At 59.1% G+C, this 14,520-nt stretch overlaps 2 protein-coding genes across 2 annotated transcripts in view; one reads left to right on the top strand and one right to left on the bottom strand.

Annotated features, from left to right (window-relative positions):
• The first annotated feature begins 996 nt into the window (after nt 1–996).
• RRAS (RAS related) lies at nt 997–4,901 on the top strand. The gene is made up of 6 exons (XM_081107838.1): nt 997–1,166; nt 3,102–3,189; nt 3,311–3,413; nt 3,506–3,614; nt 4,400–4,518; nt 4,603–4,901. Exons 1-6 carry the CDS (start codon nt 1,014–1,016, stop codon nt 4,685–4,687), a joined length of 657 nt encoding a protein of 218 aa, XP_080963964.1. The 5' UTR covers nt 997–1,013; the 3' UTR covers nt 4,688–4,901.
• A 3,946-nt stretch (nt 4,902–8,847) lies between these two features.
• PRR12 (proline rich 12) overlaps nt 8,848–14,520 on the bottom strand; it is a gene marked incomplete at its 5' end in the record, with an annotated part of 28,808 nt that continues 23,135 nt past the window's right edge. The window contains 5 exon segments of the mRNA XM_081108201.1: nt 8,848–9,834; nt 10,439–10,534; nt 10,625–10,771; nt 13,643–13,740; nt 13,839–13,964. Coding sequence (XP_080964327.1) covers nt 9,688–9,834; nt 10,439–10,534; nt 10,625–10,771; nt 13,643–13,740; nt 13,839–13,964 — 614 coding nt within the window. The 3' untranslated portion in view covers nt 8,848–9,687.

Below are 14,520 nucleotides of genomic sequence, written 5' to 3'. Positions count from 1 at the left end.
AACACGGGTTCTGGTTCCCCACCTCAATTCCCTCGGATCAAGAATTCCGGATCCCCAGCCCCTCCAACTCCTGGACCCAAGTCTGGCTGGGCCCTCAGCTTCCTCCTTGACGGGACATGGATAGTCCTAATAATAAGGATCCCCAGATCCCTCCTCCCCGGGATACAGGAAAGCAGACCTCGAGCCCCATTCTCTCCTAGGGACCCAGGAGTCTGGGCCGTCAGCTTCCTCCAAAGACCCAGACTTCCTGGCTATAGGCCCTTCATGACCCAGGCGTCCCGGCCTGGGCGAGCTGGCTCATGGATTAGGAATGCAGTGATCTCACGGCCCCTCCCTGTCCCGTTACTGGGCTGTCCTCCTCCAGGGCCCCAACTCCCCTCCCAGTCTGTCTTCCGCTTGGTTGGGACAGCGGGAACCGGAAGCCTGGGTCCCTGAGCGGGCGGAGACTACGACATCCAGCCCGGACGCCCGGGTCGGGAGTCTGGCCAGGATCCCAGGGCGGGGGTGGAGCTTCCCCCCGGGACCTGCGCCTTCCCTGGAGCGCGCCTATATACGGCCGCGCGGGAGCCGGCCAGCCCCGCCTACTAGAACGAGGCCCTGGGGAGGTGCCCTGAGAAGCGGCCTCACGGAGCTCCTTATTTGCATAGTCCCGCCCAGAACGATCTTTCCTACCCGTGTGCCCAAAGAATGAGGCTGTATTAGCATAGCCCCGCCCCCAGACGGCCCTCCAGCCCAGAGCGCGTGGCGCCGCTCCCTGGGAGCGCAGGTCTCTTTCTCTCATTAGCATATCCCCGCCCCTCTAGGAATTCCCCTCCACGGGGAACGTCGTTCCTCAATCCCTATTAGCATAGCTCCGCCTTTTACCTAGGCTTACCTCCCCCTTAAGTGTACCGAGACTGTGTCATTTTCCCTGGAGCTCATGATTATGCAGTAGGCTTATTAGCATGCCCCGCCCCCTAGGCCCCGCCCGGTTTCCCCCAGGCTGTAGCGGCGGCGGCGGCAGCGAAGGCGACATGAGCAGCGGGGCGGCGTCCGCGACGGGGCGGGGGCGGCCCCGGGGCGGGGGGCCGGGACCCGGGGACCCCCCACCCAGCGAGACACACAAGCTGGTGGTCGTGGGCGGCGGCGGCGTGGGCAAGAGTGCGCTGACCATCCAGTTCATCCAGGTAGTGGGGACCTCACTCGGGGGGTGCCCCCGGGACCCAGAACATAGCCCTTGGGGGGGAACCCTGAGACCCCGATCTTCTCTTGATCCATCACTGAGACCTTCTTATGAGGCCCTCTAATCTTAAAAATCCCCCTGAGAATGTGTCCCTGAGCCCCCCAGGACTGCCACCCTCTTACCTGAGGGACCTTCCTTCTATACTCACGTCCTCCCCCAGGGCTCAGGACTCCCCTTCGCTGTTGACCTGACCCTGAGCACCTCCTGGGAGCACGTTAAATCCATAAGTCGCCCCATCCGGATCCTAAGCCCTTTCCTGTGCCCCCACCCTTGTAGATGCCACTTCCTCTCACCCTGAGCCCCATCTCCCCCAAATCCCAGACCTCAGCTTCCCCTCTGAGAGCCAGAGCCTAACTGGGAGAACGCTTGTGCCCAAAGCCCTTGAGATGCCCCCAGTCTGGATGCTTAGCCCTTTCAGGCACTTCCCCCAGAATCTAGAAATTATGCCCAAACTTTGCCCCCGAGTCCCATCTGGGACCACCCAGTTCTAAGAGAGGTGCCCTCAGACCCAAGAGAGTTCTAAAACGTCCTGTGCCCCTTGGTCATTCCAGAGAACGCTAAGACCCCAAATCCTGGGGCTCCCCCATCTCCATCCCCTGAGACCCAGACCTCCACCCTCCCCCTAAGGAAAACCAACCACTCTTGAATTTTCCACTCAGACTACCCGAGCCTCTCTCAGAAACCCTGGCTACCCCCCAAAAAAACAGTCTTCATGGAAGAAGCCCCCAGATTCTTGACACCCCCAGAAATAGCTACTCCTGAGGAGTGTCTCTGACCCCATAAATGCATGTCAGGGTCCCTAAGACTCTAGACACGCACTTCTATTCTAGTACAAACTCCCAATGTGCCCAGATTTCCCTCTCCTAGTTCTCACCCCTGAGCTTCCTTCTTGTGAGGTGCGCTGAAGACACCCTCCTAATCCCCCCAGGGCCTGGTCCCCACCCCCTCCTTCCAGGACAGGCCCTCACCAAGCACCACCCCCAGCAGACAGGGTGCAGCCCTAAGACCCCCAGCGGCCAGATCACCCCTTCTCTGCTGAAACGCCACCCCATTCCCAAGGGAAACCTCCCTCCCGCCTCAGAGAAACCCTAGAAAGGTGTCTGCTCCAGAGAAGATAGTGCAGGGGCCCCTGGGCCCCAGACCCCTCAAGAGACCGCCCCCCCGCCCCCAAGTGCCTGCATGGGAGCCCTTGCCTGTGTAGAGAAAAGCCCCCCAGCCCTGGGCCCCTTGTCCCAGGGGCAGACCCGAAACTGCTCAAAAGCCTGGCTGGAGACGGGCGGGACCCAGGCAGGAAGGGAGGGGCCCAGCCTGCAGGAGGGGCAGTTTCTCCAAAGTTGGATTGGAACCCGGACCTTCCCCTGGGAGGAGACACTGAAAGCCGCCGGAGGAGGAGGAGGAGGAGGAGGAGGGACAGATACAGACAGGCAGAACTCTGGACAACATGGCTCCCAGTAACTGAGCACCTACTCTGCCCAGGCAGGGTGGTAAATGCTCAGACGTTAACTGGATTTCCCCTGAATCTCACAAACACTGGCTTCCATGTGGGGCTATTTTTACCCTCATTTTCTAAAGGAGGAAACAGGTCCAGAGAGGGGAAGTGATTTGTTCAGCGCCACACAGCCAGGAGGTCACCGCGACCTGGGAGACGGACTCGATACTAGAAAGAGAGAGAAGTGCAGGAGAGCCCCCCCAGACAGGGGGCCTGGGGGCGGCCGAGGGAGGGAGGGAGGGAAAGCCAGAACGAGGAAGATAGAGCCAAAGAGACAGGGGACAGAGACCCAGAGAGTGGGGCCGGGGCAGGCGGGCCCCAGGGGCAGAGCTGTGCCAACCCTGCTGGGGCGGTGGAGTCACAGCGTCCTCCCCCTCCCCACCCCTCCAGTCCTACTTCGTTTCTGACTACGACCCCACCATCGAAGACTCGTACACCAAGATCTGCACCGTGGATGGCGTCCCGGCCCGGCTGGACAGTGAGGGCGGCCGAGAGCGGATGGGGGGCTAGTGGCGGGGGTCGGGGTGGCGTGGCCAAGGGGGCCTGGGGATGGCCAGGGGAGCCTCGTCCACATGGCGGCCCTCTCCCCTTCCCTGCAGTCCTGGACACCGCGGGCCAGGAGGAGTTTGGCGCCATGCGGGAGCAGTACATGCGCGCCGGGCACGGGTTCCTGCTGGTGTTTGCCATTAACGACCGGCAGAGGTGAGGGGAGCCGGGAGGCTGCAAAGCAGGGGAGGGGCGGGGGGGGGGTGCGCTGAGCAGCCGGACCTCACGCCTCTGGGCTTCCTCTGCAGTTTCAACGAGGTGAGCAAGCTCTTCACGCAGATCCTCCGGGTCAAGGACCGCGACGACTTCCCCATCGTGTTGGTCGGGAACAAGGCGGATCTGGAAGCGCAGCGCCAGGTCCGAGGCGCCCGGGGACCCCCGTCTCAGCCTGGGAGGGTGGCACACCTCCCTGTCTCTCTGCACATCAGCATCCTCCTCTGGCCGGTGTGATCCTGCCCCCTCCACTGTCACACGCGTCCCTGGATGTGTCGCCCCCCAAGCCGGTCGCTCTGAGTCCCCGGCATTGCACCCAGGAGTTCCCAGGAGAGGTGGCTGGTCCCCAGGTCCCCAAGCCCTGACTCTGCTCCACGCCCTCCCCTCATCCCAGCCTCTTGTTCCCACTGGGACCTTTGCATCCACCTCCCACTGGGTCCCGCCGCCCCCCGCCTGCTCCCAGCCCTCCATGGCTCCCCATAGGCCCCGGGGTGGGGGGTGGGGGGGGGACCCAGCTCTTCCACCTGGCCCTGGGTGCCCACCGTGGTCTCGCCCTTCCTTTCTCTGCTCCCACCACTTCCCTCTGCCAGGGGATTGCATGCAGAGCAGTTGTAGAGAAAGCCTTTGGGGATTTCCAGCCTTGGCTGCAGGGCTCAGGCCTCTGCTGGGAACACCCCACTTCTTTGCCCGATGAACTGTCACCTCACTTGCCGGAGGGCAGATGTCTGTGCAGCCTCTCCGCTCCTCAGATGGCGCCCAGCCCCCTTGGTGTCCCCCATCTGATCTCTGGAACTTTCCATTGGAGCCCCCAGCCCCCTGTGTATGACGCCTCCCCCCGCCCCATCCCAGCGCACAGTGTGTCTGTCCTTCTGCCCCGTCCTGGGTGCAGGGACCTGAGTCTCCCGGGTGTCTCCCCCCCTCCCCCACAGGTGCCCCGATCTGAAGCCAACACCTTCAGCGCCTCCCACCACGTGGCTTACTTCGAGGCCTCGGCCAAACTGCGCCTCAACGTGGACGAGGCCTTCGAGCAGCTGGTGCGGGCTGTGCGGTGAGTGGAGGGCTCCCCCCCACTCCACCCCCCGTCTTCTGTCCCCAACCCCTGGGGCCCAAACTCACCAGCCTCTTCCCACAGGAAGTACCAGGAGCAGGAGCTGCCGCCCAGCCCGCCCAGCTCCCCCAGGAAGAAGGCCAGGAGCTGCCCCTGCGTCGTCCTGTAGAGGGACCAGCCGCCCTTCCCCAGCGGCGTCTCCCAGGCCACACTACACCCCCACCCACGACCCCCGGCCTGCGGCCACTGCCACCGCGTGCCTCTGCCAATGCCTCCTGCCCCCACCCGGGCCCCTGGTGGGGGCGAGGGGCTCCCGGGCCTCCAGTCCGGGTCACTGCTGTATATAACCCCGCCCCAGAGAAATAAACGTCACTGCCAGTGTCGGGAGGCGCTTGTGTGCGAGGGGAAAGGGCCAGAGGAGGTCGGTAAACTCAGGGCACGTGCACACGAAAGCCTCGGCCCACCTAGAACCATCGGATCTAGAACCCCGGGTTGGTGGGGGCAGGGCCATCAAGAACGAGGTGGGCCAGGTGTCTGGACCCCACTTACCCTGCAACAGGCCACTCCACCCTTTCCTGTGTCGGCGGGCATTTGCTGGGATGAGGTTTCACGTTTGAAAAAGAATTGTTTTCCTGGAACATGCTAAAAGGACACTGTTCAATATGGTAGCCAGAAGCTGCAGGTGACCATTTATTACTAGAGGCCCAGTGCATGAAATCTGTGCACAGGTAGGGTCCCTAGTAGCTGCCGGGTGCTGGCCGGGGCCTTCCTTCATTCCGTGCCGCCCCCTGGTGGCCAGCACACATCATAGAGAGGGATCCAACTCCTGGTTGGTCAAACTCCTGAGGGGACACTTTGCATATTAGGCTTTTATATATATAATTTTTCCCCCATTGATCCTAGAGAGGGAGAGGGAGAGGAACGTGGATCCGTTGTCCCACCCATCCATGCACCCACCAGTTTCCTGCATGGGCCCTGACTGGGGATCGAACCCGCAACCCTGGTGGGATCAGCATGACGCTCCAACCAACAGAGCTACTTGGCCAGGGCCAGGGCATGTGACTGTCCTTAGTCACACTGGCCACATTTCAAGGGCCCGTTCATTCCTCCCATGTGGCTAGTGGCTACCCCAATGCAAATAGGCAAATCCCCACCACCCCAGAGAGGCCCGTTGGTGTTCTAGAAAGTTCCAGACTTTGGAGACAGGCAGCAGCCGCTACAAACCCCGCCCGCCCCCTCCCTCCTCTGATGTATGTTTGCGAGGGCTTCTGGCCAGAGGAGGAGAAAGGGACAGGTGGACGGAATGGTGTCCGAGCAGCCAGCTGGCAAGTTCTCAGTTCCAGAAAGTTCCCAACTGGGTGGGCTGACGTCTGAGTCTTAAACCCTGAGTCCGACTTCGGGCTGGTGTGGACACACCCCATCTGGGCTGCAAACGTTTGGTTCCCCAACATTCAATCCAGGACCCCTGAATTCTGCCCTCTCTTTGCTGATCTCAAAGGCTGAGACCACCACTCACCCATCTCCCAAGCCCACTGGACAGGCGTCTTTGAACCCCAACATCGACTCAACACACCAGGCCAGAACCCCACCCCAGATGTCCCCAGGCCTGAACTTTGACCTCCACCTGATGAGCTGTCACCAGTCACTGACCTGTGGCCCCTCCCCGTCCACATCTCAGTGTCCACAGAATCCCGGCCGGAAATGCTCCGCTCACACCCACCCAGAACCGGCTTTTCCTGGGCCTGGGGTAGCGATGGTCCTGCAGGGCCCTGGCAGTGGGCTGCCTGGGTTCGAACCCCGCTCCGCCACCTTGGTCGGGGTACCCTGCGCTGTGGTGACCACAGAGCCACTCCCCAGTGCAAGAGGCACACAGGCGATGAGCAGGGTGCCCGGGGCACCCTCAGTGCCGTGAGCTCCGGCCCCAGCCCCATGAATGTCCCTCTGTACTCCAGATCAGAACAATGATTAGCCGAGGATCCCTTTCCGGGTTTCATTATCACAGAATCCTTGGCAGGAGTTCCACCTTCCGCCCTGGGAATAAGCCTGGCTCGGACGTATTGTCCTGCAAGATCGTTCCCCCTCCCCCAGAACCTCTGCTCGGTGAGGCCCACCTCTGGGGGGACGGGGAGGGACTGGTGGTGGTGGGGGAATGTTTCTAGCAGTTTCCAGATAAGACCTGACACCCCCACCCAAGTCCCAGCCGGGGGTGAGGCACGCCCCCAGCACAAGGTTGGAGTTCTTGCTGTGCTGCGCTGCCTAACAGGGCCAAGTCCTTGGCCGGGACACCCTGCCTCTGGGAGGACCCAGATGCACTTGGAGAAGCTGATGAAAGCTCCCGTTTGCCCCCAGAACAAGGCGCACATACAAACCCACACGACAGCTGGCAGGCCATTTTTGGAAGGTTCGCAGCCACCGCCATTCCAGGCTCGTCCGACAACAGCCAGAGGCTGGGATGACCTAGTTGGCACCTCCCTAAGGCACATGTGCGCACCCGTGAGTCTCTGCTCTCTGCTTCCTGCCTCCCCTGGGCTCTGGCGGGCCCTGTCAGGGGTTGTCTCTCTGGGTTCTTTGTCCACCTTTGTCAGCCTCTCTCTCTCAATCCTTCCCGCCATCTCTTGGACCTCCCACAAACCCTTGAGGCCTCCTGCCAAGGGGAACAGCAGCTAAGCGCTTGCAGTGCCCAGTGCTTCACACAGGTTTCCTTCATCTCGCCGAAAGCCCATTTTACAGATGGCAAAACTGAGGGCGGGGCCTATTCTCCACCTTGTCCAGCTGGTGCGAGAGCTGGGATTCACTTGGAACAATGGAATGTCAAAGGCCAACCAACCACAAGGTTATTCTAACGCCAACGCCCACCCACCTTCTGACCACTCCATCCACTTTTTAGGACAGAGCTCTGTCCTGGGACAACGCTGATTCTGGAGACTTTGGTCCCAATTTGGCATCCATTCCAATCCAGAACCTTGAATGTACCGCTCTCTCTGGGGCTATACGCTCAGCACCCCACGGTTTGAGCCCATTCTCAATGCTCTGAACTAAGAAGATTCTAGAAAGTCCACGGCCCATCACGAGCTCCCATCATGTCCCCAAGTGTTTCTAGCCATTCTGTACAACCAGCAATAACCGTGGCCATGGTCTAGACCAGTGGTCGGCAAACTCATGAGTCCACAGAGCCAAATATCAACAGTACGACGATTGACATTTCTTTTGAGAGCCAAATTTTTTAAACTTAAAACTATACAGGTAGGTACATTGTTATTAACTTAATGAGGGTACCCCTAAGGCTTAGGAAGAGCCACACTCAAGGGGCCAAAGAGCCGCCTGTGGCTCGCGAGCCGCAGTTTGCCGACCACGGTCCTAGGGCGTCAAGAGTCTCTCTTTGTTGACATGTATCCAGGCTCTAGAATGGCTGACTCACTGCTTTATAGGCCGGGTTCTAGAGTACTCCCAGCCGAACTCCAGGGTTCAAGTTCTCGTCCTAGAGCGTTGCTCCTCAAACTCGGATGCGCATCTGAATCCTCCCAGGAGCTTACTAAAAAGTCGGTTCTGTGGCCGGCCGGTGTGGCTCAGTGGTTGAGTGTCAACCTATGAACCAGGAGGTCAGCTGGATTCCCGGTCAGGGCACCTGCCTCAGTTGTGGGCTCGATCCCCAGTAGGGGGCGCTCAGGAGGCAGCCGATCAGTGATTCTCTCTCATCATGGATGTTTCTATCCCTCCCTCTCCCTTCCTCTTTGACATCAGTAAAAAAAAAAAATAACAAAACAAACAAAACCAACCTCCTGGCTTCCTCTTTGCCCTTCCCCTTGGGTTGCCTGCTCCGTGAAGACGCTCAAGCTGCCCTATGGGTGGGCGAGGTCCATGTGGCAAGACCTGAGGCCAAGAGCCATGCAAATGAGCCACCTTAAAAGTAGATCCTGAAACTCCCGCCAAACCCTTGAGGACGGGCCGCCCGGAGTTCCACCTTCCGCCCTGGGAATAAGATGGCTCAGACGTATTGTCCCTCGGTTCCTCCTCCCTCCCCCAGAACCTCTGCCCGCTGGCTGATGACCCGATGGCACCCCGGTGACAGAGCGAGGCCGGCACCACCCAGGTAACCCACTCCCCGATCCCTGATCCTCAGAAACCATACAATGATGCTTCTTGTTTTAAGTCACTAAATTGTGGGGTGGGGCTCTTTGTTACACAGCGAGACATAGCAGATACATGATGCCCGGCGCAACCACCACCCGGGGCTCCAGAAAAGCCACACTCCCGTTCCGGACCCTCTGCCCGTGCCACCCCGGGGCCGCCGCCCAGACGCCGCGGGACAGAGCCACTCCAGCCGGACCATCAAGTGTTTGCCGTCGGGTTTTCGTTTGGCTGGTTGTGTGTACACAGTGTATACAAGTTGAGTTGTACAGAAGCCCAAGAAAGAGCATGAGACAAAGGGTGGAGGGGAGGTGGGAGCGGAGGGGTTAGAGAGAGGGAAGAGGGGAGGGGAGACCGATAAAAAATAGAACCACATCCAGACAACAATGGGAGGGGGGTGGTGTGTGCTGGGGGGAGACACAGACACATCGCAGTAGAAAAGGAGTGGGAGGGGCAAAAGGAGGGGACCCTCTCCCCCCTCCACCTCCCCAGCCCCCGCCCCAGGTATGTACAATAAATAAGATTAAAAATAATTAACAAGATGCGTTTTCCCCCTCCCACTGGACACGGAAAGCCCTGGGGAGGGAATGGCCTTTAGCAAAGATCTTGGCCTGTAACGGGGGGGTGCTTGGGGGTCAGTGGGTCCCCCAGCTCTCTAAAGCGGCCCCACCCCCCTCAACCATACATAGATTTTTCCTATACATTATGTACAAGGTGGAGGGGGTGAGGGCTATGGCCATGGAGGGGGGAATGGGGCGAGGGGGAGCGGGGAAACCGTTACTAAATAGACATTTATACATATATATAAATAATTTCTCTGTACACCGGACAGTGGGAGGGGTGGGGAGGGAGTGGAGAGGGCTGGGGAGAGAGGGGAGTCGAACTCTGAACCCTGCCCCGTAGGGACAACACGGACACACCCTGACCAGTGACCCTCCCTGTCCCCTGGCCACAGGGCCTAGGGGTTAGCGCCTGAGGACACAGTTCTGTCCCAATTCTTGGTTCAAGGAGGAGGTGCCCCGCCCCCCACAGGAGGTGGGGTCACCCGCAGCGGCTGTGGGCCTGCGCTTGGGCCAGCAGGTCGCTGAAGGAGTCGAAGAGCTGCTCCAGCCACGGCTGGTTCCTCATGCACTGCTGCACCACCTCCTCCTGGCCCAGGTCCTCGGCGCCGCCCTCGATGGCCAGGGTCTGCGGGGTTTAAACACGGAGCTGGGGCAGGCGGCCACCAGGGCCTGGGGTGGGAGGAGGCGGGGGCCTAGGGATCAGTGTCCAGGAAGAAGGGGCTGGGAGCTGGACCCCTGGGTCTGAGGGAGGAGGAGCTGGGGGTCTGGACTCCTGGTTCTGAGGGAGGAGGGCTGGGGGCCTGGGCTCCTGGGTCTGAGGGAGGAGGGGCTGGGAGCTGGACCCCTGGGTCTGAGGGAGGAGGGGCTGGGGGTCTGGACCCCTGGGTCTGAGGGAGGAGGGGCTGGGAGCTGGACCCCTGGGTCTGAGGGAGGAGGGGCTGGGAGCTGGACCCCTGGGTCCGAGGGAGGAGGGGCTGGGGGCCTGGACCCCTGGGTCTGAGGGAGGAGGGCTGGGGGCCTGGGCTCCTGGGTCTGAGGGAGGAGGGGCTGGGGGCCTGGACCCCTGGGTCTGAGGGAGGAGGGCTGGGGGCCTGGACTCCTGGGTCTGAGGGAGGAGGGGCTGGGGGCCTGGACCCCTGGGTCTGAGGGAGGAGGGCTGGGGGCCAGGCCCCTGGATCCATAGCAGAGCCCAGTAGGGTTCGATCCCCAGGGCGCTGTGGGGCACTCACCTGGTCCCGGCAGCGCAGGAAGGTGTGGTACTTGTAGTGGTGGAGTGAGTGGTAGAGCGTGTAGTATCCCGACTTGTCCAGCTCCACCTTGAACTCCTGGGCAGATGGGGAGAGAAGCCTCAGCACCCCCCCACCCCGCACCGGGCAGCCCCGCTCCCCGGCCCTGCCCGCCCTCCCCGGCCCCACCTGGGCCCGGACCACGCTCCTCTTGAGCTTGCTGAGCGTCTTGCGGTTGTAGGGCTCCCCGGCCGGCCGCAGCCGCACGGCCCCGTCCTCGGGGGAGCCCTCCCCGCTCTGCTCCACCTGCAGCTGCGGGAACGTGTGCAGGGCGTCCTGTGGGAGGGAGGGGGGGGGTCAGTGGGACACCCCTCTGGACCCGCACACCCCAAACCCACCGCCCAGTTCTCAGGTTCCCCAGGTCACCCGAGGCCTTAGTTTCCCCCAGGCTGTCGACCGAGAGACGACCGGGAGTCTTGCTTTCAAGGAGCCCCGGCCTGCCCGGTGGCCTGTGTGTGCTCTGTTCCCGGCCCAGGATTCTCCGTCAGCTCCTTCCACCTGGACTCTCAGAGCTACCCCGACATCCTACTCAAAATTCTCGGAGTCAACCTGCAGTCCAGAACCCCTGGCGCCAGGGAACAGTCCATCCCAGAGTTCTAAAGCCAGGCGGGCATTCCCTCCTTCACCCTCAGACTGGTCCTAAGACAGGCATGCGCTGGCGACCCCGGGCTCCACGGCAGACCACTGACTGCAGTAAAGCGGGCATCGCCCTAAAGCAAACGCTGCAATAAAGCAGACATCGCCCTAAAACAGGCACCGCAATAAAGCGGATATTGCCTTAAAGAGACACCGCAATAAGGCGGGCATTGCCCTAAAGCAGGCGCCGCAATTGCCGTAAAGAGATACCGCAATGAGGCGGACAATGCCGTAAAGCAGATGCCGCAATAAAGTGGGCATCGCCCTAAAACAGGCACAGCAATAAAGCGGATATCGCCTTAAAGAGACAGGCGCCGCAATTGCCGTAAAGAGATACCGCAATGAGGCGGCCAATGCCGTAAAACAGATGCTGCAATAAGGCGGGCATCGCTATAAAGCAAGCCACACAATTTTTGGTTTCCAGGTGCATACTGTAGAACATGACGTGTGCAATAACATGCTGTCTAAAAAAATGTACATGTCTTCATTTAAAAATACTTTATTGCAAAAAAAAAAAAAAAAAAAGTTAACCATCATCTGAGCCTTTGCGAGTTGTGAGCTTTTTGCTGGTGGAGGGTCTTACCTTCAATTTGTAAAAAAAATGCAATATCTGTGCATCTCAGTAAGATGAGGTATGCCTATATTCTATAATGGCTTGTCTTGTTTAAAATAATTTTTTAAAGTGATTTTAGATAAGAGGAAGGGAGGGATGGGGAGAGAGAAACATCGATTTGTTGTTCCACTTATTTATGCACTCATAGGTTGATTCCTGTATGTGCCCTGACCAGGGATTGAACCCCAAACCTTGGCATATCAAGATGAGGCTCTAACCTACAGAGCTATCCGACCAGGGCTCCTTTTTTAAAAATAATGGAATTCGCCGAGACCGGTTTGGCTCAGTGGACTGAGCGTCGGCCTGCGGACTGAAAGGTCCCGGGTTCGATTCCGGTCGGGGGCATGTACCTGGGTTGCGGGCATATCCCCAGTGGGGGATGTGCAGGAGGCAGCTGGTCGATGTTTCTCTCTCATCGATGTTTCTAACTCTCTATCTCTCTCCCTTCCTCTCTGTAAAAAATCAATAAAATATATATTTAAAAAATAAAAAAATAAAAATAATGGAATTCTTTTTTAAAGATCTGATTTTTTTTTAATTTCATTTTTGTTAATCCTCACCCAAGGATATTTTTCCATTGATTTTTTAGAGAGTGGGAGGGGGAGAGACAGAGAGACACATCGATTGGTTGCCTCCTGCATGTGCCCTGACCAGGGTTGGGAACCTGCAACCAAGGTATGTGCCCGGGACCCTTCAGTCCAAGGGCCGATGCTCTATCCACTGAGCCAAACTGGCTAGGGCTAAATAATGGAATTCTTAACCCTAGCACGAGATCCTACCCAGACTTCTCAGAGCCAGACTACTCAGGCAATCCCAGAATTCTCAAGAGTGCTCCTAACATCCCAGCCAGGGCTCTAGAACCAGGCTAACATTTCAGGCCCTACTTTCTGATGCAAACAAACATCCCACCAAGAATTTCCAAAGCCAGCCTAAAACCCATCCTAGAATTCTCTGAACTAGACGTACACCCCCCCAGAATTTTCAGGGTGGATTAACACTCCATCCCAGGAATCCGAGTCACCCTAACATTCTACCCCAAGATTCTCAGCATGACACTAACCTCCCTATCAGAATCTCAGGGTTGATATTCTATCCCAGAATTCCTGGAGTCACCCTGATAGTCCACCCCAGAACCCTAGCCATTCCAGAGGGAAATCGTGTAGATGGGCCGGCCAACATGGCTCAGGGGTTGAGTATCGACCTATGAACCAGGAGACCATGGTTCGATTCCTGGTCAGGGTAATGCCTGGGTTGCAGGCTTGGTCCCCAGCGTGGGGCGTGCAGGAGGCAGCTGATCAATGATTCGCTCTCACCTTTGATGTGTCTCTCTCCCTCCCTTCCTCTCTGAAACCTATATATATATATATATATATATATATATATATATATATTTAAATATATTTTATTGATTTTTTTACAGAGAGGATGGGAGAGGGACAGAGAGTCAGAAACATCAGTGAGAGAGAAACCTCGATTAGCTGCCTCCTGCACACCCCCCACTGGGGATGCGCCTGCAACCAAGGTACATGCCCCTGACCAGAATCGAACCCGGGACCCTTCAGTCCCCAGGCCGACGCTCCATCCACTGAGCCAAACCTATCACAGCAATAAAAATATATTTTTAAAAATGTATACTGAAGCCTGAGATTCTCTGTCAACGAGCCCTCCGTGGCTCGTTTACCTTTTGTCCCCAAACTTGCCTTCCACAACCGCACTCTGTTGGGCCTTCCCAGCCGTCCATCCCAGACCTTCAGAACCCCTGCTCTCAACTTTTCTCCTGGCCAAGCCGGACTCTCCCTCCAGATGTCCTGGGGACCACGGCACTGGCCCACAGGCGCACGCGCCCTCCACGCCCCACCTCGGGGCCCCGACACCTCCTGCCCAGGCCTCCCACGCACCTGCAGGGCGGGGCTCAGCGAGAGCCGCTTCAGGACTTTCTTCTTGTGCTCATTCAGGAGGCCGTCGATCTTCCGCATGGGCGGGAGGTACAGCTCGTCTGCAAGACGAGGAGGGCGCGTCAGAGGAGTCACAGCCCCACAATGCGTGGGGGGCGAAGGAGGGCTCCCCAGCTCCCCCCTCCAGGCCTCAGCTCACCATGCGTGTCCTCCAGGGCCTGGATCATGTCCGGGTCCAGCGCGGTGCTCACCAGCATCTCCACGTAGCTCCGGTACATTTCCCGCATCGCCCGGGTCTTCAGCAGACGCCCGGGAACTGCCCGCTCTGGATGGGGGGGGGGGGGGGGGGGCGGGGGACACACACATGGGATACGAGGTCATGATTCCAACTTGCTCTGACGCTACCCGAGGGGCAGACAGCGTTCTGAGCGCCAGGGGCCAGGAGAGAAATCCCTGCTCTCAGGGAGGCCCAGGCCCACGGGGCGGGCTGCCAGGAACCAGTGACGGGAAAGAACATTAGGAAACGGCATTCCAGGCTGGTAACCGTCACGTCCGACTAGTTCGATGCAGCTTCCACGGGGTCTAAAGAAGCAGTTTAGTTGGTTTCTAAACCGGTGAATCAAGTCAGAGATCAGATCACAAAGGGCAAGATGGAGGGAGGAGATATAGGAGCGGACTGCACCTTATCAGGGCAAGCCAGACAAGGCCGGGCCCCCAGCGAGAGGTGCCGAGGGCAAGGGCTTGTCCCGGTGGGTGCTAGGAAGCCATGGGAGGGCTGTGAGCAGGGGAGGGGTGAGAAAAGGGAGCAAGACCCCTCTGAGGCCACATGGGGGAGCGACAGGAGGCCTGAGACCAGAGGTCAGGGCAATGGACCAGGTAAC

This window comes from Myotis nattereri, assembly GCF_964212035.1.
Source record: "Myotis nattereri genome assembly, chromosome: 15".
Taxonomy (NCBI): domain Eukaryota; kingdom Metazoa; phylum Chordata; class Mammalia; order Chiroptera; family Vespertilionidae; genus Myotis; species Myotis nattereri.
The sequence above is the reverse complement of the archived record's forward strand: the minus strand, read 5'-3'. Positions and strand labels throughout refer to the sequence as shown.

Excerpts from the sequence above, each read along its gene's own strand:
- RRAS (XM_081107838.1), top strand. The coding sequence starts at position 1,014 with ATGAGCAGCGGGGCGGCGTCCGCGACGGGGCGGGGGCGGCCCCGGGGC. Across the intron at positions 3,190-3,310 it reads CGTCCCGGCCCGGCTGGACA|TCCTGGACACCGCGGGCCAG; the intron begins GTGAGGGCGGCC and ends CCTTCCCTGCAG. Across the intron at positions 3,414-3,505 it reads GCCATTAACGACCGGCAGAG|TTTCAACGAGGTGAGCAAGC; the intron begins GTGAGGGGAGCC and ends CTTCCTCTGCAG.